Here is a 19540-nt window from a genome sequence, read left to right as displayed (position 1 = left end):
GGACTCGGGTGTTACACCCATTGTAGACAGTCATGACTCACAGAGTTATTTTCAGAGGATATACTGGATTTATATTATATTTAAGTGTGAAAAATCACATAGAAAGACTTTAAATAGAGACGTTACCATGGACACCGTCGTTCACGTGATTTGAGTAATGAGTAAGGGCTTCTACCTGCTCTTTTGTAAATAGTCTTTAGATAACATTTGTTATGAAATGGGGCTTTACAAATAAAGATTGAGTGACTCGGCCACATTTGTCGATGACATTTTCCTTCAAAGAGGATTCTTGTACACTTACATGCTATATGTGGTGGCTGTGTGGTTGTTTTTTTTAAATTAAGACAAAACCTATATATGACATATCAAGGTTTATCGTTGAGACTGTGGCTCAGTGGGTCATCTCTCACCAGAAAGGTAAGAGGGTTCGAATCCCCAGTTCCTGCAGCCACATGTCCGATGTGTCCTTGGGTGAGACACTTAACCCCAGGTTGCCTTCGTCTGCGGCGTATGAATGGGAATCAGTTGGATAAGTTACTTCTGATGGTCACTTTACATCATGCTGTGATTAGTGACTAAAGTCTAAAAAACTGCTATACAAGCTCAAGTCCATTTACCATTTTAAAAGAAGCTTGTGTAATTTAGAGTAACAAGGACATTGTTTCTACATAGACCTACTGCAGTAATCACATTTTAATGCTGTTGAACCACGTACAAAATAAACCGTAGTCGCAAATCAAAGTGGACGCAGATAATACCTGAACCAATAAAACACTGAAGTGAATAGATTCTTTAATTCCAGCCAGGGAAAGGGGAGTTAGTAAATCTTAATAATAATATTCTGTAAAAAGCAGCAGTTGTAAAATATAAACATCACACATACAGCAACAACACTTGTCAGTCATTGTGAAGTTTACTTGGCAGACCTCTGAGTCCTGTCTTCATCCTCTGCTGCACACCTTCACCATGATCCAGTCTGAACTCTCTATACACCACTCCTTCCCTCCCGACTTCCTAGTTCATCATTTCCTCCTCACTCGTTCTCTTTGAAGCTCAAGTCACACACCAGAGAGAGATGGTCAGAGGGATAGCTAAAGGACGGGAGCCTGTTTGGCCCAATCTGTTCCTCAGTGGGCATGTCCAACACTGCGTCCACCCTCAGAGAGTCCTGACTGTACCAGATGTAATCCAGAGTGCTGCAGCATTCCCCCGTAGGCCTGATCTTCCACGTCGTGTACTCCGGCTCAGTCAGTCCGTCCTGGCTGAGTTTCTTATAGGCCGACTCCAAACCGAGAGGTGACCCAGCAAAACGTCGGTACACCTCCTCGGTTGGGATTGCGTTGAAATCGCCACATATGAGCAGAGGAATGTATGTAGCACCGGGGTCACCCGTTAGCCCGGTGGGGTGTTTCTGGACCAGGTTCTGGAGGTTTCGTAAGAGGTCGGAACCCTGCGCGCTGCGGAGCCACTCCCAGCCAGAGCGAGCCTTCAGGTGAGTCACGGCCACACAAAGACATCTCCCTGTGCTCCGACAACGTAGCATGGTCACCACGGCAACCTGGAGGAAAAGATCAGCCTGTGAGGTGTCTGTGGAAAAACTTTACATGGAGTTGGAAGTGTGGCTTTAAATGTATGTATATATCTTTTTTAAAGATTTATTTTTGGGCTTTTTGTGCCTTTATTTGAGAGATAGGACAGTGGATAGAGCTGGAAATCAGGGAGAGAGAGAGTGGGGAATGACATGTGGGAAAGGAGCCACAGGCTGGATTTGAACCTGGGCCGCCATACATGGGGCGCTAACTAACCACTGCGCCACCAGCGCCCCGCTTTAAATGTATTTCACCCACCTGATTTGTTGGAATCCTCATGGCAGAAAGCCGCATGTTCATGCTGTCCAGGAATTCAAACCGCGACTGATCGTAGAAGAGCGCACAGCCGTCGGGCCCATTGTTGCCCTCCACACCCAGACACGGTGACCAGGGCTTAGGGCAAAAGTTGCTGCTGTAACCCAGGCCTGCCAGGATGGGCTGGAAGGTGTCATAGTAGTGGTCAACTTCCTGCAGACACAGGATATGAGGTCGGTAGGTGAGGATCTCCTCTAATATGAGGTACTTCCTGCGGGACCAGCTGATGGCCTCCATGGGACATTGGACAAAACTGTCGAGTCCCTCGCCGAGAGCTGAGGGAGGCAGACGAGAAAGAATATCTGAATTAATAATAATACATTTTATTTATAAGCACCTTTCAAGACACGCAAGAACAACAATCAACATTTAAAAAAACAAGGATGGATAAAATCAGCATACAATAAAATAAATGAAATGTAGGACAGTGTAATTACAGTTTAGAGTGAGTATGTGATCTTGAACAGATGGGTTTTGAGTCTGGATTTGAAGATGGGGAGGGAGTCAATGTTGCGTATGTCAGGTGGCGTTTGGCAGGTAGCTAAACAATGATCATAGTTCATGTGAGCAGATACATCGAGACATGGTCGTGCTTACACAAAGATTTAAGATTTTCTAATTTCTACTTTCTTTTTTACATTTCCCATAACTTTAAATATTTAAAGTCTTAGTATTCCAGTTTTTGTTTGTGAAGTGAAAGGCTATTGACTGTTAAAGAAAGTTTTTAAATGCAGTTTAAATAGATTCAGGAGCCATCGAGCTAGTTGTCCAAACAACAGTGATGAATTATCCCCTTTTAAAACTGATTCTTGCTTCTATCACATCAAGCAGGGACAGAGCATCACTGGCTCTCTTTTGAGTATTGCTTCTAGCCACATGGCAAATGACACGTCCACTTTATAGAATGATTTAAACTGAGACTTTGCTCTCCACCAACTCCAGAGGGAAATATCTGGGCTTTTCTCCCCCTCTTATATTAAACAGTTTTAACAGACAGTGTTTAGAGAAGCTGCCTTCTGTTACTGGAAACTGGATTGATGAAACCTGCAGAGTGAAACAAATGAATAAAGCTACAGGCCATAAAACCCACACTAAGGAGCTGAGGGGGGAATGCTGAGGTCATATTTATTACCCTGCCCTTTCACAATAAAATAAGTAGATTACAATGTGTGCAGCTTTAGTGTGCCTGAAAACAAAAACAAATAGACGATATATCTCTAAATTAGTGGAGCATGAAAACACGTTTAAAAGCCACTTGTTTCATCTCATGTCACTGCTCATCTGTAGTTCAAATAAATCATTAAACGAGATCTGACAGTACTTTGTCATGTAACATTAGATAGTTGTCTACCTTGGGCTAGTATGTTCCACTGCATCACCCTAATGGGGCTACTGGTGGAGCAGTCCCCATCACTGAGCTCGGTGAACTTTCTATGGAAGCGAGGTGGTCTGTCTCTGAGGGCCTCCTCACATTTTTGAAGCAGCTCTGCTGGATCGGGGGGGCATAAAGGGGAGCCCTTCTGCTCCTGCAAGGCATGACATGACACTTGTCAACAATGATGTGATCCCATGAGGATGGTTATTACGTTACCACAAAAAACACAACTGGAGTCACCTGGCAGAACACTGGATCCAGTTTGTCCTCCACCGGCTGGTGCGGGAGAGGTGACCTGCTGCTGAGTGTTGGAGTCAGGTGGCTGTACAGCCTGGTGGCCCCTCCACCCATTGGACACACTGATTGGAAGACAAAGATGATGAGGTGTGTGTTAAAGCCCCACTCAGATCAGAAATTTACTTAAAGTTATCACTTTATTTTGAAGATGTACATGGTCAACCATCTTTACTGCAGACTCATGTTTGCTCAGCCGTGGTGTCTGCTACATATGCTGCAGATAGTACTCTGCTCTGGATAAACTATGTGATAACGTTATTTCTAAATACATCAAACCTTGTTGTTAAAATAATTTTAAAAAGGGTTTTCATTGGTTAGTATTGGAAAACATATATACTGTATCTGGTATCAGCTGATAATCCCGCTGTTTCATGTTTGAGGCTCTAGAAAAATCAATTAAGATGATTTGAATCATGTCGAGGATCTCAAGTGTATTTAACTGAAAATGATTTAGATAGTAGATAACAGATATCGTACTGAACAAAATATAAAAGCTGCAAAAAGATGAGACAAAGAGTGAGAGGAGCTAAAGGGAGCAGCAGAGTCAGGACACACAGACATTTAATAAGACAAACATTAAATCAACATTTACAAATTATTATTCTGTTTGATAACCAGACACTCTTCTCATTAAAGCTGCACAACAGGTAGGCAACTTTGGATGTTAAAGTGCATGTTTGCAGATGTCACACACCAGGTCGATGATAGTAAGCACAGTCACGTTCACACGTGAGCCATCTGTCCTAGTTTGAGCCTCCATGAGTATCCAACATGCTGCCTGTTTGTTTGTGAGAACTTTGATCTGCAGTAGGTCAAACCCAAGTGGGTCAAATTCACTGGTCGCTTAGCCAAGAGACACCGAGCGTGTTAAACAAATGTAGGTGACATTAAGTATGAAAAATACTTGATTTCATTTTCTTTAACCTTGATCATTCAAATGTTTGGACCATTGGTTGGTCTTAAACTCTTCTGTGTTTAAGCAGGGTTATTATAAAAACATTTATTTAGTAATTGTCTATGTTTTAATTTTCTGTGGCAGAGATATTTCAACCTTTTCCAGGTGCATACATTTACGTAGTTTTTAGATGTCTATATTGACAATTTTCCAAAATGAACACAAGACAACGAGGGATTTGTTGAAGGAAAAAACACACTGGCCAAAAAAAGTGAAAAAGCTCTTTCAATCAAAGCAACCTATAGATAACCCTTTTACTACTGGGTAGATACAAAACAATTATACAAGTACATCATAATAATTATACAATAACATTAATGTAGATTCATAATAAATATTCCCAATAATAATTATACATTTACGTTAATGTGTAACACAGTTTGCAACCTTACAACACTTTTCTCTCCAGATGTAGCCACTCTTCTCTGACATTGTAAGACTTAATCATGACAAACTGCTTCATGTGCATTCTCTCTGTTTGCACAAACCTGAGGCTGACCTCTTCTCTGTCAACACAATGTTGGTGAATAGCTTTTTTTTCTGGGCTCCTGTAGACCAGAAGAATTACAGGACTATAAAAAGGAGAGCTCAGTTTGTGTTTGACCACAGATGTTTAAGATGTGACCACTGATGGATAACAGGACGGGACTAGCTTGTTAACCCTCTCGTCCACATATATAAAAATAGAGCTAAACATAAACAGAGTTTTATGTGGGTTCATGTTTATTTATATACCTGCTGGCCCCACAATCAGATCTATGGTAAATGGACATTAGCTTGTACAGCGCTTTTCCAGTTTTCGGACTACTCAAAGCACTTTTACACTGCAGGTCACACCTACACATTCACACACTGATGGTAGAGACTGCTGTGTAAAGTGTCCATCAGTATAAAGTAATGCCAGTCATACACATTCAGACGTCGTTGCAGCTTGGAGATGAGTGTCTGCAGGAGCTGGGGATCGAACCCCCGACCTTTCCGGTTATGAGCTGACCTACTCTACCACTGATCCACAGCCGCCCCCTATATAGAAGGTCACTTTCACTGTGACTCCGCCCCCCTCTGTTCTTTATACACACAAAACCACACTATTAATACACGGTGAATACATGAACTCATCTTGGGTGAAATAAAAAAATCTACTCTTACCCAAAGTCTCCATCACTGTCCACAGCTTTGTCCTCTTTGCACTTGACTATACCGTCTTTAACGCCTCCTTTCAATGCAAGTGACTCTAACAGTTACAGTATGTTTCTGTCAGCTGGTTTATGTTTCCTGTTTCCACTGAAAAAGGAGACGGTGAGAAATGTGTTTTTCGTCTCTGTGTGAATGAAGAATTCTGACTCCCCACTCCTGCCTATAAAACCTCAGGGAGAGAGAGACGAGGAGGGGGGGATTAGGAAGTATGGACGTCATCAGGCCATATGGAGTATTACAGGTCATGTGCTGGTGAGCGAGAGGGACACACACACACACACACACACACACACACACACACACACACACACACACACACACACACACACACACACACACACACACACACACACACACACACACACACACACACACACACACACACACACACACACACACACACACACACACACACACACACACACACACACACACACACACACACACACACACACACACACACACACACACACACACACACACACACACACACACACACACACACACACACACACACACACACACACACACACACACACACACACACACACACACACACACACACACACACACACACACACACACACACACACACACACACACACACACACACACACACACACACACACACACACACACACACACACACACACACACACACACACGGCTGAGAATATAACTGATAGAGCACTATTGAATTACATCATAATGGAGAAATGTTAACTATTCAGCTTGAACATTTTTTAATACCCATAAAGAACCCAACAACATAAATTAATAATTGTACAGAATGTGCGTGACTGTGAGCAAGTGTGCGTGCATATTTGGCAATTATAACTTCCTCAGATTTTGTGTTGTAACAGCACCCGAGACAACTTTGATCACTATTAACCGTCACTATTGTTGCATCAGTGAACACTGTTATTTTCCATGTGATATGCTTAGCTCTTACAAAACAAAATCAACTACAGTAAGTACACGGCAAAAATCAAAACAACAGTGCTCACATGAATAGCTTCTGACTGGTTTATTGTTTGATCATGCTGCCTTTGCTCTACAGTTTATGTCTATTTATTTATTCTCTCCTTATTATTTCTCTGTTTTATCACTTTTCTCCCTATCTTAATTGTTTTCTTTTCAAAAGTCTCCTGTGGACCGGTGTTAAGAACTAGCATGCTTGCTAAAACACTTAAACAATGCATCTGGTTCGTCCAATGTGTCTGTGATGTCCATGCCAAATAAAGTTTCTTATTATTATGAGCTGGAAATAAAAGTGGTCACTGAGACAGTGAATGACAGTAATAAACAGCAGTTCTCAATCTGTGCTTTCAGACCTACTTAAGAGGCTCTTAGTATAAATGTGAGGTTTGAGACATGTTGATTTCTGGAAAACAGAATGAATCAGTTAAGAGATTCCAGGAAAAAAACACAACTTTATAAAGACTGAAATGAGGGTAAAATTGTGAGCCAAATTATTACACACATTTTCAACAGCAACAAAAATAGTCCCTCTCTACGACATAAATAGACATAATATTTGCAGATTAATATTTGCAGATTTACTTTACATAATCAGGCCAAAAGCATTCCAATTTGTTCCAATTCCAATTAGTCTCAGCTGACCTTTGTGCTGAGGGCTAACTGGCACATGTTGTAACACTAACCTGATAAACAGAAGTCTATTTACACTGTAACTGTGAGCATATTAGCACACTCAGGTTCCCTCAGCCTCAGAGATGATAGCATGTTAGAGACTTGAAAACATTTAAAGTTAAGTTATAGAATCATTTATTATCTCATAAAACAGCAGACAATGTTTTAAAAAGGATTTAGCTTTTTTTTCATTAATAAAATGTTTGTCCAAATCATTTGCTTCTCAGAGAGAACTAAAGAAATCAAAAATAATAAATATGATTCATCATCACTTTGGAGGGTTATGTGTGATGTACAGTCTAACTTCAGTGACATGCACAGATAGACAATATAATAAAGAGTATGGTCTAGACCTGCTCTATTTGTTAAGTGTCTTGTGATAACTTTTGTTATGATTTACAAATTTAGAATATAAAGATTCATTATCTTATTATTTAGATAATAAAGATTTAATGATTAATAGATTAGAGTCTTTATGAGACCAGCAGAAGGTATTAAAAACACTTCAGCATCTTTCTACAAGCATGCCGACTTAAAATGTAAAAAGAAAACAAAAAAAACAGTTTTGTTCTTAATCAGCATTGTGCAGAGACCTCAGTGAAACATCTACCTGTTCAACCCTGTGAATAGAAACCAGTCGAAGTCTATGTGAGCAGAATCTGTTTCATGAGTAACACAAAGCCATGTCATTCCTCTTGATCTGAGTCCCTTAATCCCACAGATTGGAGTCAAGACACAAACATTTTCATGTTCCACTTGTGTTGCTTTGACGTCAGCACAGTGCTGCCTCTGTGACTTTGATGACTCATGTCTGTGGACTGGAGATGGAGCATTGTCTCTACACATTACTACAGGTCACGACACATCATGACGAGGCACAGCGTGATACGGAAGTTCATGACTTTCCACAGAATGAAGCTTTTTCTTTACAGTGGCAGAAAAGAAAAAAAACATCGGTCACTGGCACTCAAGCAAATGATTGCAAAGAAGGTGAATAAGCGGTCGTTGATAACATATCAGTGCATGCAGCCGTGACCCTGTGTCCTTGTGAGTGCATGTGTGTTCATCAAGCCTTTAAGGCAGTGTGAATCATTTCCTGTAAACAGACAGAACAATTGAATGTAGTGGGGTTGATGAGGTCCATGAAATGAGAAAAGAGAAGGATGTGTCTATGCATGTAATGAGGCAGCAGCCTTCAATGTAGAAATGTCAGTGTGCCAATAAAAGATACAGCAACATGTTTCTGTGGGTGAGTGAGTGAGTGAGTGAGCATGTCACTGTATCTTTTATTGGCATACTGACATTTCTACATTGAAGGGCAACTGTCTCTTCACATATATGGGTCGGTTTGTGAATGTGACGCTTAAAATTAGTGATAGTGATAGTTGTATTGATGATCTCAAAGTTCCACTACTGTATATACACAAAACATGTTTTCCTCTTGAATAAACGATCGGCAGATGTTTCAATGAGGGAGCTACTGTATTCAACAGGTCATGTGGTTATATGTGAAAAACATTTAAAGACATAAATAAATCTGTAAATTTCTAATTATGCAGTTATCAAAATAATGTACTCAGATTTTGCATGATAACACTTTTTTTTTTTTTAAGATTTATTTATGGACTTTTTTGCTTTTATTGTAGAGATAGGACAGTGGATAGAGTCTGAAATCAGGGAGAGCGAGAGAGTGGAATGCCTGAGGACTTACTTTGGTTATTGGAATCAAACTAACTCAAACAGCTACCGATACGATACAAAAAGTTTGGAAACATTATTTTGGTCACTTAATTCGCCCATTTAATAATACTAATTGATGTTGTATTTTATATTGTTGGAAAGCCTGATTAGTCAACTTTACAACGAGGTATAACTTGTAAGGAACGTGCATTCATAGAATGTGCAACACAGCTAAACGTGAGTAGCGCTCTAAAAATGTTTGCCAAAATCCCCTAAAATCTTCTCCTGTTGGTATTCACTTTGAGCTTCAAGTGCTGCCAGGTGTGTGCCAGTTACAGGTGTATGACTGACACCTGATTGGCACCTGACTGACAGCACTTGTGGGATCATCTTGGGCATGCTGTTCACGCCAGAGTGACCAACACAACCACGCTGGTTGACCTTCAACAACTCCTGGTTGAGGAGTGAGATGCCATCCCACAGCAGAATGTGACCAGACTGGTGACCAGCATGAGGAGGAGGGGCCAAGCTGTTATGGTTGTGTATGGATATTCCACACGTTACTGAGGTCCCTGACAGTGTCAAATGTATAAAGTGTAAAGAACGTATTACTGTGGGAGAGTTCAATCATCCATTCCACCAAGAAACTCAAAACAGGAGTGAATACCAACAGGAGAAGATTAAAGGGGATTTTGGCACATTTTTGGGGCGCTACCCACACATTTAGCTGTGTTGCTCATTCTATGAATGCACGATCCTTAAAAGTTATACCTCGTTGTAAAGATTACTAATCAGGCTTTCCAACAATATAAAATACGGGTTTCCAAACTTTTTGTTGAGGAGTGTCTTATGACCTATTTTGGATTGAGACATCAGGCTTCATTTGACTAACTGTTGAAATAATATTCCAATTACAGCCATGCTAGCAGCCTCCTGGAGCTACACTTATCCATGCTTTGAACTAAATGCTAATGTCTTAATGCTAACACACGCAAACCCAAAATGCTACCTAGCAGCAACAAGGCAGGTAGAAAGTTTAAAGGGATAGTTCAGGTTGTATGAGGTACTTTTTAAAAGAAGATAGTAGTCAGCATGGCCCGTTTGTAAAAGGTACAAACATTGAACTGTTGTCATTAAAAAAAAGTCTAGCATGTAAATAAACATCTCAGTCAAAGCATGTACTATATTTTGGTTTTTATTTGTACCACTTAATCTTCAAGTAAACAGCTCTTTGAATGTTTGTTTTGACTGCACAATGGCCCTGCATTCTCATGCATACAGCACACGGTATCAGATCAGATGTTCTGCTCAGTAGTTATTTAAAAAGGCAACACAATACAATTACACTATGTTATCATAAATAGGATTTCAAGCTGACATACAGCATTATACATTGCACAGCATGTGTTGGAAGAATATAAGTCGTACCTAGTGCCAAAAGAAAAAGCTGTCTTTTGTCTACTTGTGGCCCCTCCTACATTGGAACATATCTTAGTAACTTTGGATGGTTTCAACAAACATGGACCATGCTGGCTGTTACTACTGTACATAATAGTAAATCAACTATTGATAAGTACCTCATACACCAGTTGAAGAAACCAGAACTATCCATTCATGTCAAAAATGTAGTTTAGTGTGCTAGCATTTCCTGTTTAGCAATAAACATGAATATAGGTTTAAGGGAGACTGTTGGAATTTTCAATATATCTCTTCATAAACTTAAGTATTAAGCCAAATAGAACTTTTAAGGGTTCACCAACACAGCTGTGATTCAACATGTACCATGTTGCTACCATGCCTATTGATAAATAGTGCACTTGCACTAACATATGTGCAAATGTACATGTGAGCATGCAAGTGTAGCTTTAAGTAGGTATCATGTGTGTTAGCTTGTTGTATAGCTACATAACTCTGTAGGTGAGCTGAGTGTAACATAAAGAGGCAACACAATTCACATAGGTCTTTCTTAGTAGTGAAGACGGTGGCTGCACAAAAGCTGCTCAAAGATATTTAGCCTACTTCTGGTTTGCCAAGTTGAACTGTTGTTGTGATCTTAGCATTTGAAGGAGGAGAGTTGCATCACAGTCTGCATTTTTGAATGTTGTCCCGAGGTTCCATCTTATCCATGTCACTGCATGTTTGCTTTCAAGAATAAACTTAAAGTGACAGTTTACTAACCCTGTAGCTAGCTGAAGCTGTCATTTGCATAACTCGCTGTTTTTTTATACGTACTGTAGATAACATCAAAGTTTTAATAAGATATTTTCAAAAGTGTTTTATTGCCATGATCTTATCAAGAATATAGGCTACTTATTACTAACAACAGTCCTTCTCTGAATTGGACATCCCACCTTGAATGACTCTGCTGACTCCTGAAGACACAGCAGGCCTCACCTTCAGTTTTCAGTCTGTCATGAACAATCAGTAAGAACAGTACTTTCCGTTCCTAACCATTTGTCACACATCCCCTTTTCTCAGCAAGATAAAAATGAGCTGAGCCTTAAAGTGTGAAGTTCTGAGTATGACAAATAGACTGTAAATATTACTGAATGAAGCCTGAGTGACGTCACCCATCTGTTCCTGCAGGGGGCTTTGAAGACCCATCGATGGCGGTCTCCATGCTGGAAATCCTGTCTCAGTCTAACTTTCAGTCAACCTAACGACAGGCTGAGAGCTGGAGCGGGTTTTAAACCTCCTGACAAACCGTTACATTGCGCCCCAATTTTATCTTCTTTCCATTAATGTTTACATGCATATATACTTTTTTTTTCTCTCTAACAAATGTTTAATTTATTTTTCATTTATTTATATTTTTGTTTGTTTTCTAGCTACTCCCTACTAAATTCCGCACTTTACTGCATTAAGCTGCCAGGAACGCATTTCACACCTTTCTAACACACTACCTGAAAATAAAAATCATTGCTTGACTCTTATCTCATTTAAATGTATTTTGTCTGTATTGTCGCTCTGTATCTTTGCTTATGTTTTTCTATTTTGTATCTATTTTTATTTTTATTTTTTGTCTTTGTTTGTTCTCGCTTTAGTTGTCATGTCTATATATTCTTGTTTCTTTTTGTTCACTTTATCACCAATAAAAAAATAAAATAAAATAAAATTTAAAAAAACATTGCGCCCACCTGTCAATCAGGTCAGCTACACATAAAATCAAAATGGATGAGTTATTAGAAAATGCACCGCCAAGGAGGGTCTTCTTTTATTTACCTAGGCTGCTTGAGTGTTGGAACAGCAGATATACAACCGAACAAATCACTGGCTGATGTAAATGCTGTCATGGCCTCCTTTCAACCAAAGAAGCTAATGTTGGTTAAAGATCTGTCCTGTTTATTTGTAGCTGTGTGTCAAAAGCTTCACTGGAGCTTCACTGTCACTACATAACAGAATGTAGGAAGGAAATGCGCTGAACGACTTATTCTGGGGCTTACTGTGCACATTTAGCCTGTTGCTTCTTCATTTTGACTGAACTCGTTCTGCTCTGAGACTTGGCATGTTTTTGTTCAGGTGATCTGTCCTCTCATGGTAAAAGGGTTCTTGGCTAAAAGCTGCCAGCAAGCTGCTTCTCTGTGGAGTGCTCCTGCCCAACACAACTCAAATGCTTCATTCTTCTAATTCAATTTTCAGAGCAGTCAACGACAGTCACATCTGTACCAACATTATCACTCTGGTCAAACCTGTTCAAATGAAAACCAATAAGAGCACTATCTGATTAAGACCTATGGTAGCTTAAAGTGAGCGCTGGAAATGACAGATCCCCCCCCCCGTCTGAACACAGAAATACACCCTTTATGAGGATATTATAAAACAAATGGAAAAACAAAGTCAGAGGTAAACTTCAGGGGTAACCTCTTAACAGTGGTTCATTATCAATCAATTTATTCATTACCATGGTAACTTACGCTTCACACCTGACCTGTCCTGGAGCAGAGCCCTGTACTACAACATAACCTTCTTACTGCAGGCCTCAGGTATCTCTAAATACGATAAGAGATAAGATAAGATAATCCTTTATTTATCCCACAATGGGGAAATTTACAAAAGCATGTTTGGAGACATGACACTTTGGTTATCCTGCATGATGTGAATCATAAGATATTCATAGTGCTTTTTACTGAAAACATCCTTTAACAGAGACACAAAAAGCACTATAGCTGGTACTTGAACTCATTAAATATAAATTAACTTCTACTTACTGCACTGAATTTATTTTCTCTATATTTCATAGGGTTGCAGCTGCAGTAACACATATAAGTAAGTCATCAGATGAAATTACAGTCCATTGGTTGCCAACTTATGCTGGATAAGTGATAGTATGATCTTTAATTTAATAATTACTCAGTCGGTGATTTGTTGCCCCTGTTCAGTCTTGCATTTAGCCCCTCCAGTTCTGTTGATTTTAGCTTGATTCTCACTTTATGTATTGTTTTCTCATGTTTGCACTAAGTCTTACCCTTTTTTGAATATGCTACTCAACCTGTTTAGGTTTGAATACGACATGTTAGTGCACTCATTTAATCCAAAGGGTAACTTAATTTTAAAAAACAATGCTACTCAACAGTATTTCACAGAGCCATCCTGTCAACACACTATTTAGTGTAGGCTTTTGTTTATTACAATTGTTTTGGTACCAAGTCTGGGATCATTTATGACTGCTTATTAAGGATTCTTAAATGCAAAACTAGTGGAGTCTCTTCTCTAAAGGAACTGTGTTAGAACTCACATGCACCAGTTCAGTAGGTAAGGCTAACATTCAGAAACCTAAATGTTTGTAGTATTTTGACAATAAGACATAGGACGGTATTAATCATGAACTAAACTTTTTTATCTCAACTCGTGCAAAATACACAACAGCACAAAATTTAAAGATGTTTTTCGACTTAACAACAACTCATGTCCTTCAGCTGAAGATAAAAAGCTGCGTAAACAGCTGAGTGTGCAGAGAAACAGCTGTGTTTGTGGAACAAATCTTGACTTCTACATGTATTTCTTCGCTGACACATAACTTCAGACACAGACAGAAGAGAAAATACCTCAAATAATCTCAATCACTTTCAAGCCAAATCTACATCCAAACAAGTTGTGTGATCATCAAAGTCTCACTGCTGGGTCACATGGCACAAAGAGTTCTTTGTGATTGTGTAATGTTTATCTGAAGACTTACCTTCTCTACTAGAATAAGCTGATTTCTGTTCCACTCCTCTTGTGCAGCTGCTGCTTTGTTTTCAGCTCAGGTTCTTAAAAAGGTGTGACACAGATTGAGAGAATGTTATGTTGTGTGCATGTGTCGGCGTGTTGTTGTCCACAGGATAGGAAGTGGCTGCCTGACCCTCTCACTGCAGGGTATGCTACAGGGCAAGGTCACAGTGGAGAGACGCCTGATCCCTTCTGCCCCCTGCTGGTAGGAGCTGAGTCTCACTTCATGCAGGGAGTCTAAGAGAAAGAAAAGTTGATGAAAAGCTGCAAAGTTATTCTGGGATGATTTAAAAATGACACTCTGTAAAAATGTTACATATTATCTTTGATCATTAATTAAATCATTTACTATTTGTATTTACAGCAATAGACATTAACTAAAGCAGAGTAAACTTTGGAATAAAAGAACAACCTCTTTTCATTGTAAAGTTTTTCACTTTATGTTCAAAAGTTTTAAGAAAAATATAAAATATGAAGTTAATGTTGATGATTTGTTTTTAAAGTCCTGTCATGAACAAAAATCTGCAAAAGTCATTGCATCATGTTTATAAAAATATGATACTAACTACTATTACGTTAACCTCTAGCAGGAGCAAAGGTTTTATTTCTACCAGAGAGCTTGGTGGTCTCAGTGATATAAAACAAATAAAAACATCTGTTGAAAATGAAGCCCCTGTGATATATTTTATGATTATTGACTTGAATCTAAATGTTTTGGTTGTTATTGTTATTTACCTCGTGGTGTTGAACTTCACTGCATAATCAAAAACTTTTCTTTTTTTTAAATAAAAAAGACAATCTATTATGACTTTGTATTAGTCATTATCAGTTTTTCTAGAATCTTATAGCATCATTACCCATTTTTAAAATGTATCTCATATTTTTGCTAGTAGTGAAAAGAAATACACATTATTATGTTTTCAATAACAAACGTATTATAACCATAGAAATGACAAAATACCACTACTTTCCCCCAGTCTTCCTTTATTTACAAGGGAATAGGATGCACCAACACATCGCACACTACACTTTGAGATTTCAAAGCAGAGATGTTTTATTTTATCTTTCTAGAGGAAAATGTGAGCCATTCACTCAACCATGCCAACATACACGATGCCACGACTCTGACGCCGAAGCAGCTTACCCTCATTTATTTGATTTATTACATCTATGCCTTTCTAACTTTAATGTCAAACTATATTAGTAAAAAAAAAGACTGTTAATAAAAAATAGTAATGCTACAGTCAAAAGCAAAGTATGATTTATATTCCACTTAAACTAACCATTTTAAATCATGAAACAATATAGATTGAAATGGACTAAGATCTAATGAAATTAAACTCAGGTAATGCTACTTTCACAGTGGATATTTCTATATTTTCTTTTTTTGCACAAAAGCACAGATGCAACTCAAAAAATGAACAGCAGCTCTACTGTTCAAACAACAAAGGCAGTGCAAGAATAGCTTCAATGATGTGGTTATGACCCGTTTCTTTACTAAACATGGGTACTGAAACTAAAACAGTATCTATATTACACTGTAACATCTATACACTGGCTGAGAAGACGATCAAATGAGTGAATATGTCCCACTTTGGATGATTGCTTTTTTTCCGCATATATATTTTCATATACTTGAGCTTAAATTAAAATAAACCCAACAGACACAACTTCATAGTATCTTCTCATACTTTATTCAAAAATGCATCACAATAGACACTACAGGCCAGCAGTCTTTTGAGCCAACCAGAAACAGCGACACGTCTCAGATCTGCTGCTCTACAGTCGCTTTATCTCCCAGTCGTTTGCTAAAGTTTAACATCTGTTGGTGCAGCAGTGTACTGACAGTCCCTAACTGTTGTCTTCTGCTCTTAAGATGGTCCAACATGGCAGCCAGTGACATACAAAGACCCCTATTACTGCACTGAAAGTCCTGAGTTGCCAATAAATCCTCTCTCCATGCGTCCTGTAAACTCTCAAACAGGGACGACGTCTTCTGCTTGTACTGCTGGACCTCCTGCCAGTACCGCTCTTTGTCCCCCCTGGCTCTGGTAACATCCTCTGTCATCTGTCTGATACGGAGATGCAGCCTGCTGTTCTCCACGCTGACCTGCTCCAGTTTCACTCTATTATCATAGACGCTCATCTCTACCGCTCTGAACTCTGAGGCCTGTTTGTTGAGCACATCCATGTGACTCACACGCAGCTCCCCCAGCTCAGCCTTCATTTCCACTTTTGGCTGAAGGAGGGATCCGGTTTTCTCCTTCATCCCCTCAGTCGACAGCTCAAGATAGTTTTTCTTTCTACAAAGCTCGGAGGTCAATGACTTCAGCTTCTGGTGTCTTGACTTCTCTTCACTCCAACTCTCCTCCACCTCCTTCAGCTCCCACTCTTTCTCTTCCATCTCCCTCTGCTTCTCCATGCTGCTGCTCATGATGATCTCAGTCTCTGCAATGCACTGCTCTATGTCCTGATGGAGTTTGGTCTCTCTCTGTTGGTACTCCACCTCACAGTGGTCTGTATAGCTAATCATCAAGTTTTCATCCACGCTCTTGGGCTGTCGCTGGTGAAGTATAGCCTCCTCTTGTTGAAGCTCCTCATATCTCTTCCAAGTGCTGCTGATATCATTTGCCATTTTCTGCACGTGCTCTTCCTGCTTCCTTTTTACCTCCTCCAATAGCTTTTTCAGCCTCCTCTTATCCTCCTCAAAGTGGCCGATGTTCTTCTTCTCTGTATCCACATTACCACAAATCTCTTCCTGATTCCTCTTGAACACGCGCTTGTTGATCGTGCAATCATCCGAGAGCTCTCTGATCTGCTTGTCCATCTCGTTGATCTCTTTGCTGTGTTTGACAATGGAGGTGATGCACTCCTCCATCTGCAGCTTGGATCGCTCCAGCTCCTGTGAGGCATGGAAATGTTCTGTCCTGACTTCATTCTCTTTATCCTGCTGGCACTTGAAGATCTCGTAGATTTGTGCAAGTGAGTCCTGACAGAGTAATCTCGATGTGTGACCCTCGTCTATTTTACCTTCAACTATGGCGATTTCCTCTTTAAGCTGTTGGATTGCAACGCTGAATTCTTCCATTAACTCGCTTAATTTTTTCTTCAATGTTTCTCTTTCCTGTTTTAAGTCTTTATGTTTTTGGGTTTCCCCCTCCAGCTTTTTCTTGTACTGGCACTGAGAGTCAGTCAATCTTCTCAAACTGCTCTCCAGCTTTGCCACTCCAACTGTGAGCTCACCCAAATGTGCATTGCGTTCCATGTACGTATCATTAACTCTGTCTAACTCCCTCCTGCACCTACTGACTGTTTGCTTCTGCTGCATTATTTGCTCTTCTGTCTGGTTCTCTTCTTTTGACAGGCTGTCTTTCTTGATGGAAAAAGCCTCTCTCTCCAGCATCATATTTTGCCGCACTGTTTCTCCGTCCTGTTTCACTGCAGCTATGGAGGACCTGAACTCCTCTATAAACTCTACTGTCTGATCCAGCTTATTCTGCAAGCAATACTTTCGGGTGATTTGATTGTTAAGAGCCGCTATGATCTCTTCATGTTCAGCCTTCACCTTCTCTCGCTCTGGGTACAGGCCTTCATTTTGGCTCAAAAGGGCTTCCTGTCTCTTCACGGTCCTGTCTTGTAGCTGGATAACTTTGTGGAGGTCTTGGTGCAGCTGCTTTATCTCATCTGCATTGGATGCGCGGGCTGCTGCCACGTCAGCCATGATTTCCTGACTTATTCTTTCACTCCTGTTGTTAATTTGGTGTCTAAGCTTACTGTTTTCTATAGTTTCCACCTCTAAATGTTCATGGGTAGCACTCCGCTCCCCCTCCAGCTCAGTGATAGCTGCAGTTATCTCAGTCAGGTGGAGGCTGGCTTCACTTGAAAAAGAAACCTCTTTCAGCTGCTTGTCCAGCTCCTTTATATGCTCCAAAGCAACCATGACGGCCGGGAAGTCGGGGACCAGACATGAAGCCATTTCGAGTCCGTGTTTCGTTTCCGGTTAGTGGTCGAAGATGTGTCAGCAGTTTAAAGTTTTCTACCGCCGATAACCGTAGACTGTAAATATTATGCGGATAACTTGTGAGCTTGGTTGCCATGGGAACAGCTGACCAACCACAGAAGAAGACAGCATGCTACGGAAAGTCCGCAAGGCCATGATAGTAGCGGTGGCTGAAAATACACTAACCAGTAGATGATACAAAGTAGCTAGGCTACTTGATAACATTAAGGTAACCTAATAAAATAAAATAAACCAAAGTTTAGTGAGCCAAATATTGAAATAAGAGTCGGGTGACCTTGGAAGCATGAAATTACTTGTGGTAGTTTGAGAATGTCACAACTTGTGTCTCGTAATTACAGCATCGTAGCAAACTTAGTTAGCTCACTAAAAGCGCTTTTAAATATTTCCCAACTTAAAACTATAGGCCCACTCGAGCAAACATTCATCGATGCATAAGCTGAGTTTCACTCACCTGGTGTTTGAAGCTGTAGCCCACAATGAGCAGCAGTAGCTTGTCAGGCGAGCCCTGGGTTGCCAGTTTTGAAGGTTTCACGTAAATCGTTTAAAAAGAAATTAAGGCCGATAGTTTATCTTTATTTCAGCAAACGGCAGATTTTTTTATTTTCTGAAGACAATACAATTATCTTAAGTACTTCTGAGATAATTTACCGTATGCCTATTTAATTGGACGGAAGGTTCTTCCCACAACAGGACCTGGCAACCCCATCCGGTCGAAGTCTTTGCCACAATCACACTTTTTTAATTTTAATTTCTTACATTTAAAAAATGAAATCCTTTTTTTTTAAATTTACAAAGTCAACTCAAATGTTATCAAGGACTAAAATTGTCTTCTAATCTGTTGTTGTAGCCTACTTAAATGTTGTCATGTATTCAATTTTGTTCTTGTGAAGCCAAAGACAATCTTCCACATTGTGGACAAATAAAGTAATATTCTGTTATAATCAAAGCGACTGCGAGGCTCCTTGGTAAAGCTCCTTAACGTTTTTTTTCAAATGTTTAATGGCCAATTTAAAAGTACATGTAAAAAAAAAAAAAAAAACACTTCACAATCTAATAAACACGTTTACCTTTTTTATATAATACGACGGAGGATTAGGGCCATGTTAAATTTCTTTTTTTTTTTATTTCGAGATTCTCGTAAATTTACGAATTTAATCTCGAAAATTAACGCCCTAATCCTCCATCGTAAATATAAGACTAGATGAGACTATATTAGAACCTGAATGTTTTTTGTTTTTGTTTTAATTTGT

At 39.6% G+C, this 19540-nt stretch overlaps 2 protein-coding genes across 3 annotated transcripts; both read right to left on the bottom strand.

Moving 5' to 3' along the window:
* Positions 1 to 778: 778 nt before the first annotated feature.
* LOC132980814 (nocturnin-like) lies at positions 779 to 18957 on the bottom strand. 2 transcript variants are annotated; one of them, XM_061047168.1, is made up of 7 exons: positions 18742 to 18957; positions 14403 to 14506; positions 14238 to 14310; positions 3520 to 3638; positions 3256 to 3430; positions 1848 to 2179; positions 779 to 1558 (listed from the first exon to the last, which is right to left on the bottom strand). In XM_061047168.1, the coding sequence occupies exons 4-7, from the start codon at positions 3628 to 3630 to the stop codon at positions 1034 to 1036; spliced, it is 1143 nt and encodes a 380-aa protein (XP_060903151.1). In that variant the 5' UTR covers positions 3631 to 3638; positions 14238 to 14310; positions 14403 to 14506; positions 18742 to 18957; the 3' UTR covers positions 779 to 1033. The 2 variants fall into 2 exon arrangements, with proteins under 2 accessions (XP_060903151.1, XP_060903143.1); XM_061047160.1 differs by lacking the exons at positions 14238 to 14310; positions 14403 to 14506; positions 18742 to 18957 and adding an exon at positions 5681 to 5889.
* On the bottom strand, positions 15103 to 18731 carry ccdc175 (coiled-coil domain containing 175). Its single transcript, XM_061047103.1, has one exon. It carries the CDS (start codon positions 18243 to 18245, stop codon positions 16035 to 16037), a length of 2211 nt encoding a protein of 736 aa, XP_060903086.1. The 5' UTR covers positions 18246 to 18731; the 3' UTR covers positions 15103 to 16034.
* Positions 18958 to 19540: the final 583 nt, after the last annotated feature.

This window comes from Labrus mixtus, chromosome 2, assembly GCF_963584025.1.
Source record: "Labrus mixtus chromosome 2, fLabMix1.1, whole genome shotgun sequence".
Lineage (NCBI taxonomy): Eukaryota > Metazoa > Chordata > Actinopteri > Labriformes > Labridae > Labrus > Labrus mixtus.
Note: the sequence above shows the minus strand (reverse complement) of the source record. Positions and strands in the feature narration are given on the sequence as shown.